The 10186-nt window shown below is 27.8% G+C and overlaps 2 protein-coding genes across 3 annotated transcripts; both read right to left on the reverse strand.

Annotated features, from left to right (window-relative positions):
- Nucleotides 1-1199: 1199 nt before the first annotated feature.
- LOC126838304 (histidine protein methyltransferase 1 homolog) lies at nucleotides 1200-4817 on the reverse strand. Its single transcript, XM_050572629.1, has 2 exons — nucleotides 2220-4817; nucleotides 1200-1982 (listed from the first exon to the last, which is right to left on the reverse strand). The coding sequence occupies exon 2, from the start codon at nucleotides 1975-1977 to the stop codon at nucleotides 1228-1230; it is 750 nt and encodes a 249-aa protein (XP_050428586.1). The 5' UTR covers nucleotides 1978-1982; nucleotides 2220-4817; the 3' UTR covers nucleotides 1200-1227.
- Nucleotides 4818-4927: 110 nt separating this feature from the next.
- Nucleotides 4928-9925, reverse strand: LOC126838303 (heterogeneous nuclear ribonucleoprotein A1, A2/B1 homolog). Of its 2 annotated transcripts, none has more exons than XM_050572627.1 (7): nucleotides 9632-9925; nucleotides 7614-7871; nucleotides 7347-7557; nucleotides 6920-7114; nucleotides 6569-6754; nucleotides 6299-6507; nucleotides 4928-6030 (listed from the first exon to the last, which is right to left on the reverse strand). In XM_050572627.1, the coding sequence occupies exons 1-6, from the start codon at nucleotides 9632-9634 to the stop codon at nucleotides 6308-6310; spliced, it is 1053 nt and encodes a 350-aa protein (XP_050428584.1). In that variant the 5' UTR covers nucleotides 9635-9925; the 3' UTR covers nucleotides 4928-6030; nucleotides 6299-6307. The 2 variants fall into 2 exon arrangements, with proteins under 2 accessions (XP_050428584.1, XP_050428585.1); XM_050572628.1 differs by having other exon boundaries at nucleotides 6299-6477; nucleotides 9632-9922.
- Nucleotides 9926-10186: the final 261 nt, after the last annotated feature.

Raw genomic sequence — 10186 nt, forward strand, 5'->3', positions numbered from 1 at the left:
ATCACCTCTTTTACGCCCCTGGATTAATTCTTCCCTTAAACTTTTCATTTTGGAACGTTGGTTTAATGTTAGGTCAGCATTAATCCATACGTTTTCCCATTTACTAATAGTTCGGAGTTTAACTTTATTTTTCAGAAGTGTAATGGCATCGGATTCGTTTTCAAACTGGATAAAAAGTGGTCTTTTACTTGAATGTGTTTTCCCGAGACGTTTAGCTTGAACTACACTTAAATTCGGGTTTAGATGCGAAATTATATTATTTGCTAAATCTTTAGAAATATCATTAGTTTCATTTGATACTTCTTCTATATTAAAGACAACAACAGTCTTAGGTACTTTTTAATATTCTCATTTGTGCTTCTTTAATCAATTCGGATGTGGACATATCCATATCGGTCGGGGTTTTTGTCGACTCCAATAATGATACGCGGTCACGTAGATTATTTATTTTATCTTTAAGTAATTTATTGTCTGAGACTAGGTTATTTAAAGATGTGACTATGTTTTCAAATGCCTTATTTAGAATACTTAGCTTGTAAATTTGTCTTGAATCGCTTTGAATTTCGAGTTTTGAGAAGTTTGCATCGATTTGAGCATTTTCATTATATCCTCTAAAGAAAGTTCCTTTTGAAGCGAAATTAGACGATGTAGATTTTTTTAACGGTGTGTCTGGTTTAAAAGACATGATAAATATTGAGAATAGGATAAAGGCAAAAAATAGAAAGCTAAAAGCGCTACGAATTAACACGACACACACACACGTGTGTACTGTACGACAGAAAATATTGTTGGATGAGTGGAGTGACTAGGGAAGATAGAATAAGAAATGAATACTTAAGGGAGAGTCTAGGGGTTGCATCAATTGTGGAGAAAATGAGTGAGAATAGGCTGAGATGGTTCGGTCATGTTATGAGAAGAGATGATGCAGAGGCAGTGAGATAAAGATGAAGGAAGAGGAGGCCAAAGAAAAGATGGATGGACAGAATAGAGAGTGATATGAGGATAGCTGGGGTGTTTGAACGTGATGTAGAAGACCGAGCTCTATGGAGGTGTAGGACTAGGGTAGCCAACCCCATGTAGTTGAGAGTGTATGGCGAAGATTAAAAAAGAAAATTTACGATTAAAAAAGATAAAGTAAGAAACATGATGAAATGCTATAATACAATTTTAGTTGACAAAACGATGAAACAGGTACAATTTATTATTTATTAAAATAATAACAAATATTCAAAAATAAATTTTTAATAATGTTTTTTTTACACCATCAGTACTAGACCAAATAATTTCAGCATTTAATTTAAATGACTTTAATACATTTAAAAACTCAGTTATAGATCCACCAACTCCAAAATAATAATTTTTGGCAATTAAAAAAATAATTCCATTTGGTTTTAATTTATTTTTAAACAAGTTAATTAATTTCATATAATAACTAACATTATATATAGTTTCAGATGTCAAAATTACATCATAAGTATTTTCATTTAAGATAGTAAATGAATCCCAATCACCTGAAAAATACTTGCAACTATCTGATTTCTCTATACAGTTCAAACAAACATTTTTCATAGCAACATTTATTAAAACTTCTTTATTATAATCTTGGAAATCAACATTTTTAGCACCAAACATCAGGGCTTGTACACCTAAGAGGCCCATACCACAGCCCAGATCTAAAATAGAATTTCCCTTAACAATATTTATATTATTACTTAAGTAATTTAACATATCCGCCGTGCATTCCCATAATTTATATCCACCTTCATAAATACCAGGGATCAGATCTGAACTATGCGTACTTGGATCTTCTGTAATAACTTTCATCGTATTGTTTCCAAACGTTAAACTTTGAAATTGGATGTCTTCCAGCTCCATAGTAGTCATAGAAATCTCTTCAGCTTCAATCATTTTTTGGTTATCGCAAACCACTTCTGTTGTACTTGAATCGACATTGTTAAAATTAAACATAAACATCATCAATACTGAAATAAAAAAATGTTTTTAGTATTAGTATTTTAATTCAAAAATTTCAAGTATTTAAATAATTTTGGACTCTGTAACCAATTTAATTTAAGTAACTCTTACAAAAATACGACATTTTAAAATAACTCTTGAGTTCAGATTTGAAGGTATATTTATTAAATTATTCACTTCTTATTGTTAAAATTAAAATAGTATTAAAAACGAATATTAAAATGTAATTTATTTTTTTAGCTTACCTATTTAAAACAAATCGAGAGTCCAGTCAAGGGCACAATTCACATTATTCTCATTGTCTACCTAATTCAGATTTTTTTTTTAAAATTAAGAGTAAAATAGGAGTTTTATTGTATAATTTATTGTTTTTTATATCCTTAATTAAAGTACTTCCAAAATGTAGGTAGGCTTTTGTTTAATAGTAAATTAGCGTTTGTGAAACGAGTAACATAGAAGAAATTTTAGAAAAAATACATTGTACATCAAGAGTAATAGCTGGTCTAAAGTGTTTAGTCTTTAGAGCCAATCGAACTAATTTCTAATAAGTAATAAGTTACATAAATAACAGTAGTCAGTAAAACAGGATTCATTAAAAAAAATTTGAATTTTGATATGATATCATGCAGTCACTTCAGCTGCTATCGTCTATTATGAACAATTAAAAATTGAAATATACAGTGATGCCAAATGGTGTAACACAAATAGTGTTTACAATACAAATGGTAGATAAATTTATTCGTACTCACGATGTATTTTAAACTATTTTTCAATTGAACAGGTAATTGTAATATAACTTTGAATTTATTTTAGTAATATTGTTTTTTTTAAGATATGTATAATATAATTTTTCATGTTACATACACTGTATACTATGTATTATGTATTCAGTGTATTGATGCCCTAGTTCATAGGTTCTTAACCGGTGGTCCAGGGAACCCCTGGGGGGGTCCGTAGATGGTTGTTCGGGGGTCCATGGAGGGGCTGTCATTTTTTTTAAATAACCCAAAAGTAAATTTGTTTGAAAATTATGAACTTTATTGAATGTATATTTATTAATTTTGAATACATAAGTGGTCTTTCATATATTGGTAAAGTTTCCTATAACGTTTTTAAGTTATAATAATTTATTGTCAGTATTCTGCCTCCAGCCTCTTGAAAGGCAATAACGAACCTACCCGGTTATATTTGTATATATCAAATTTAGATTACGGTTATTATTAATATTAAATGGCAATACAATTGAACGGTTTATTGTTTATTTTTTTTGGGCGGTCCGTGATTATACTTTAAAGGGGTCCTGTTGTTACGCAATGTAATAGATGCATTTCATATTTTTTTCCATATTACAATGGTCAAATTAATTCAAGATTGTAATAAAATATTATAACTATATTATTCACTAAAGAGCATTTATTTCATTTGAGTACCACACGTTTGTGAATGTAAAAAAGTTATAAAAAAATTTGAATTTGAATATTTTATACTATTCTAACCCAAGAAGTTAGTTGTTTAATGAAAAATGTATGTCAAACAGCTAGAATGTATGTATACAATAGCCAGCACAGTGGGGTAGGGGAGAAAACATGATGAGGAGGTCCGTGTAGTAACTGTCTACAGGACAATGGGAGTTATCATTATTCATAACTGCGAGTGATTAAAAGTAGTGATGGGCATAATCGAGATATTTCGATTATGATAAAAACTTTTTTGAAGTTGTTCAGGAATGCTACTTTACAAAACTAAATATTACACAAAATCTATAAAACTTTTTTATATTTAATATATGAAATAACTTATAAGAGGAAAAAGATCGGTCTATAATATTCTATGGATGCTCTATAATATTCTTTAACACTTTTATTTATGCAATAAAATTATTTTCGAAAAAATTTCAGTTAACATGGATTACGGTACATAATTAAATTGAAGATAATAATAATTATTGAACGATTAATAAAAATAAAACATCTTAGACCATTTTATTTAAGACACCCACTAATAATTAAGTATTATTATTTCTAAATTACAATTCAATTAATAATAGGTATTATACCAACAAATAAAAAAAGGAAATTAAATTATTCATTTACTATAAGTAGATGCATATTTCTTTACTTATACCTATTTGAATTATTTGGTTATAACTTCTTCTTCTTCTTTATCTTCGCTTTACACTCCCAACTACATAGGGTCAGCAATTTGGTTATAACTTATAAATGGGTTTAACGTAATCGATAATATTCCAAATCAGTAAAAATAGTCTATTATTTTAATCAAACGAATAAACGATTTTAATTTAGAGTAATTTTTCGAGAGATTCTCTCGATTACTAATAATTTCATTATCGAAATCATTTGATTATGCCCATCACTCATTAATAGGCTAAAAAAATGCTTTGTGCGAATTTATAAATAGTAGAAATAATAAATATCAATAAAAACATTGTTAAGAGAATAATGTGCTTTAAATTTATATTTTGAGTATTATGGTTGAAAATACAAGAAATCAAGTCCAATACAGAAACACATCTTGGATTTTTAAATTGTTTTTTAAGTGGAGAGCAAAATGTGATATTTGCTTGTAATTTTATTAAAATCCTTGATTTTTAATGCATGCTAACAATAAATTACAAATAAAACAGGGAAACATGCTATATATTAACTATTGAACCAGTTTCCTACACATTTATAAACATACGAGTCAAACAATTTTTAACTATTGTTAATAAACCTTAGGTATCCCTCAGAATTAAAATATCAAACTTATATACTTTACTGAATTTAAGTTGTTTAGTAATGATAACTATTTAAAATAAAATTATTGGGATATGAGATGAGCCTCCACTCTACTGCTTTTTGAAAATGACAATAAATTAATGAGCTTCTCTTTTTAAATGACATTAAAGATACAAATTATTCTAGTAGACTTTTATAAAAGAAAATAACTGAAATAATCCATTTGTAGGCATTTTTATTATTAAGGTTCAAATAACTGCATTTATATTTGAACCAATAGTGTTTTTGTATACATTGAGATCAATAATAATACATTTATCTGAATACAAGTACTATAAAATTATATCAGCCATAGTTGATAATTAAACATAATAAAAAAGTGAATGTTTTTTTTTGAAGAAACTTATTTTGACTTGTTCATTAAATAAAACCGGAATAAAAATTTTCATATATTCTAATCTGATCTGCTAGAGTATACATAAATATTAAATATACAAATGTAATATGTATAGAACAATATAAAATCAATATTATTATTTTCAGATTTGTTTAAAAATACTAAACCGAATAGTTACACACATCTATTTTCTAAACTATATAGTATTAAGAAAGATGATCACAAACATATAAATAATTGTTAGAGGATAGTTGAACTACAATATGAATATTTGAATAAAACTCAATAATCTAAGGTTTTCCTATACTCCTACGTCTAAATAATCATACACTATTATATAAAATCTGATATGAATTATAATCCATTTAAAAATTACTTAAGAAAAATGTTTTGACTTGATAACTGGATTACAGAGGGTAATTTGTGACAGTAATGTTTAAGTAATTTATTATGAAAAAAGTATTATAATAATTTTAAATTCTATAAACCATAAAATTATCAAATACCTCTTTCATTCGGAATTGTTCAGTTTGATTATATAAAAAAAATATTAATACTTGTCATTATACTAGTTTTTTTTTTTTTTTTGATCCACGATTATCATTTATTTAAACCTAACTTACTAAATATTATAAATCTAATTTGGAAATCTTAACACTTTTGAATAATACTGACTCTTTTCGTTATAAGAATAATCATTACTTGTACTTATTGTTTAATTAAGAAGTTAGAAAAAAAAATACACACAATCTTTATCCTAAAAAAATCCTTCCTCCTCTTTTGTTACTATAAATTGAGGAATTAGTAGAAGTTTTTAAAAAAGAATCCTGATGACCTGCATAAGTATAAATTTCTGCGGGCTGAAATTCTCCTGACCCAAACCCCTTAGGTTACATTTTGGGGCAGCTCATACTTTTTAACCTGTGCACAAATAAAACAACTTTAAACCTATATAATGAACATAACATTTTGAACTATAGTCTTGACTTAGAGCCAGTAATACAAAGTTAGGATAAAGTCGTAAAATAGGTTAAATTATGGTATAAATTAAAATAATATTTTTATAAAAAAAATTACCAAAGTAATAATGGCCCTAAGTCGTAACTTAATATATTTAGATTTTGTAGTCATGAATTTTATAAGCACTTTAAAAATATAACAATAAATTTTAAAGTAATATAATGATTACCTTTAATATTTAGTACCTTCCTCTTCCCCGTCCAATGGCACCTCTACCACTTCTAACTGGATTTCCTCTTGTAGATAATCCTCTTATAGGACCACCTCTACCTCGAGGAACCATTCTTGGACGTGCGCTTCCAATGTTGTTTCCGCCTCCACTAGCAAAATTGTTGCCACTGAATCCACCTAAGTCATTAAAGTCAATGTCATAACTACCTACAAACATTTAATTGATCGTAGATATATATATTAAATATATGTATGCATAAAATATTACTGTTATAAGGACCCGGTCTTGAAGCACTACTACTGCGCATTGGCCCACTTCCTCGCATAGGTCCACCGCCAAAGTTCTGTTGATAGCCACTTCCAAAATTATCATCCCAAGAACTAGATGATGGACCACCCCAATTTCCACCTCGTGAAACAGGACCCGATTCCCATGGATCAGGATCATTACCACCTATTTACAAATTGTATCCTTTAAAAGTTAATATCATTCCCATTATGCTAGGATAACTCAACAATAAGCATCTAATGTTTACATATTATATATAAACATAATCGTATTATGTTCTATTCTAGAACAGAGTATAAATATTAAATAAAAATAAATATATTTTTGTACCTCTCCATCCACCACTATTACCACTACGGTTATTCATTCCAAAATGTCTCATTGTTACTTCCCAAGCATTTCGACCATCTCCACCCCAGTTATCTGAAGAATTGTTATTTCTAGCATTTACTCTTGCCATTTCTTCTTTGCTTAATGCTTTTTTAACATCAATCTTCTTTCCTTTGATTATATGTAACCCTTTCACTGTGATTTCATAATAATTATAAATAATTAATTAATAAACATATTTACATTAATGCAATATTTTTTTTAGAACTAAAAATATTATAATTAGAATGAAAGTAAAAAAATATTTAGCTTTGTTTAATGGTTACTTAATAAATAACAAAATATATAAATATTAGGTTTTTTTATCTAAAATACATATTGTATAAACTTTAAGTTTTGTAATTTGTATATAAAATAGCTAACATACAACATATTTTGTCTACTGGGTCATAATCGTCAAATTCCACAAAACCAAATCCACGTTTTTTGCCAGTTTCCTTATGTACTACTAAAGCAGCCGAGGTAACATTACCATAAGGAGCAAAATATTCTTTTAAATCATCTTCAGTTATACTATCATTCAATAGACCAACGAATAATTTTTTTACAGTGGCACCAGCTTCTGGTTTTCCAATGTCCTAGGAATATAATGTACATAGATAAGAAGTTTAAGTAATATTTTTATAACTCTTACAGATTTGGGTACTGCTCTTTTAGGTTCTACTGTCCGTCCATCAATTTTATGAGGACGAGCAGCCTGGGCATCATCAACCATATGGGCTGCAGCATATGTTATGAAGCCAAATCCTCTAGATCTCTTTGTTTGTTGATCTTTCATTACAACTACATCTGATATTTCACCCCATTGCTCAAAATACTTTTTGAGATTTTCGTCAGTTGTTTTGTAGTCTAAACCTCCAACAAATAGTTTACGAAGGTGCTCTGGTTCCCTCTGAAAAAAAAAAATGTATTGAAAGATAAATTATAAACAAAATATAACTAATACTGTTAAAGACGCAGATCTTCACCCATTGAGATTTAGATCGGTCAAGTACTCCCAAACTGAGCTACTGGGCCCTTTAAAATCACACATTTTTAAAGTGTAGCTAACAATACTAAGTGTTTTTTACAATATGACTATATGGATATGTCACGTTTTAACATCAAAAGATGAATTAAAATTCAAAGATACTTCCAAAAAAAATCTGAATATGGCAAAAAATTGAGTTGCCTTTTTCAAAAAACACATTTAATTAGATTTGGAAAAGCAGATGTCATATTAGATATTTAGACACCATTGTCAATAGTAAAAATTACATGCTCGCAGAAGTAAATGAACAGAATAAAAGTAGATATAGATGATAATTAAGTATTATTAAACTCAAGTATAACTATCGAAAATCAAAAATACTATTATATCATAGTTACCTTTGACCCGTGAGTATGCATGCTCAAAGAAACCTAGCGATTGATTAGAAGAGATATAAAAAGAGTGGGTAAGAAATAACAAAGACTCGCCAAGACTATATAATGAGTTTGAGGGATTATATATATATATATATGTATACTTTAAAGAGGTCTATATTTTAATTTGTTTGTATTTGGCACCCCCTCAATTTTTCTAGTATCTTTAAAAACGTTAGTAAGCAAAATGTGAACTAAATTGAGTTATGGGAACATATGCTGCAAAACCGTCAAAACACCATCATAATGCTCTGTTAGCTAAACAGCTAAATAATTAAAATCAATGATTTTAACAAAAATTTTGTTGGGTATTATTTTTATCAGGACCTACTTAAAATGTAAACAAATTTTGATGGTATAATTTAAACACAAATAAGGTAAATTAACAAATAACAAAACTCTTTTTTTATAATAATTCCTACTATTCTTATTCCGAGTAAAAATTGAGGAAGTCTAACTAATAGTTTTAATCTGGCCAAAATACAGCAAAATCACTGTAGATTTTAATTCCCCTCATCCAAGATTTCAATGTAATTTTCGTTTATAGTAATTTAGTTCAAAAACTTAGACAAATTTTAATTACATACTCAGTTTTACTCTGAATTAAAATAATAAAAATTATGTAAAAATTAATTTTGATATATTTTTGGGAATTATTAATATCTTTTTACTTTAATTTTGAATTATCATATCAGCGAAATATTCTTTTTACTTTTTATTTAGGTTCCAATAATACAAAAACCAATAAAATTTAGATTATAATAACTTAATTTTATTTTAATTATGTGGCGAATAGAACACTAAAATAGGTACCTCTTTTAAATACACACACACATATTTATAAACATGGTACATGTATGACTAACAATCTGGAAAAAAACACTGTGGGCCAGACAACCCTAGAAGTGGCAATTCTGATCTATCAATAGCATAGCTTTTCTACCAAAATACACTACTACTACTATACATTTATTTAATGTGGTGAAAGGTATTTTTAATATTTCAATATTTCATTAACCATTATATTGTTTATAGGCGTTGTACCATAACAATAAAAGGGTTGAAGATATTAGTTAAGTACTCTCTAAGCAAAATTATTAACATATATATAATATTATACAGTTTACACGCATAGGTATACATTATAAGAGAAAGATAATGAAGAAGCAAAAAATAGTTAGGTACATTAAAACATCATAATGTACTACGTGAAAAAAATTAATAAAATAATAGACTTGAATGTTTTACCATATTTGCAGATCAATACGATGAAAAATAGTCAAATTAGAAGTGAAATATATATTTCGTCTTAAGAATAATTAATGAAAATGTTTATTTTATAAGTAAACCTAGGTATATTATAATGAGCAATGCACTGTTAAACTCAAAAAGTCAATTAAATTCTAAAGAAAACTAGAAGTATTTACGCAGTAATCGTACAAGTCGTAGAAATAAAACGATAGAGTAAAACGTAAACAACAGTCGCTCTTAGCAGTACACTGCACAGTGTACACTGTAGTCTGTACAGTTATGTTACACTTCTACAGCTTATAAGTTGACCGTGTTGTTAGTTGTATATACTATATAGTTTATACAAATGCTAAGTGGGAAGTGCATTTTGGTAATGCCCGAGGGCGAAGGGAAGATTACGGTAACAGTGTGACCAACATTGAAAATTATTACATTTCACCAACATAACTATTACTATCAAATTATTGATTTTCGTTCACCATAAAATAAGTTTCAAACTTCGAACTTTTTAGGATTAATTATTTTTAAAAAAGGTCGAATTCTTTATTATTA

Source organism: Adelges cooleyi, unplaced genomic scaffold (assembly GCF_023614345.1).
Source record: "Adelges cooleyi isolate 19-005CV unplaced genomic scaffold, UGA_ACOO_1.1 ACOO_flye_CR_arks_rails_tigmint_CR_PRNA_30, whole genome shotgun sequence".
In the NCBI taxonomy this organism is placed as follows: Eukaryota; Metazoa; Arthropoda; class Insecta; order Hemiptera; family Adelgidae; genus Adelges; species Adelges cooleyi.

Bases quoted from the DNA above. Each gene is read 5' to 3' on its own strand.
- LOC126838303 (XM_050572627.1), bottom strand. The intron at 7,558-7,613 runs GTAAGAGTTATA...TTATATTCCTAG, and splicing joins AAAGAGCAGTACCCAAATCT to GACATTGGAAAACCAGAAGC. The intron at 6,508-6,568 runs GTAATATTTTAT...AAATGTTTGTAG, and splicing joins AAGACCGGGTCCTTATAACA to GTAGTTATGACATTGACTTT.
- LOC126838304 (XM_050572629.1), bottom strand. From the start codon at position 1,977: ATGATGTTTATGTTTAATTTTAACAATGTCGATTCAAGTACAACAGAA.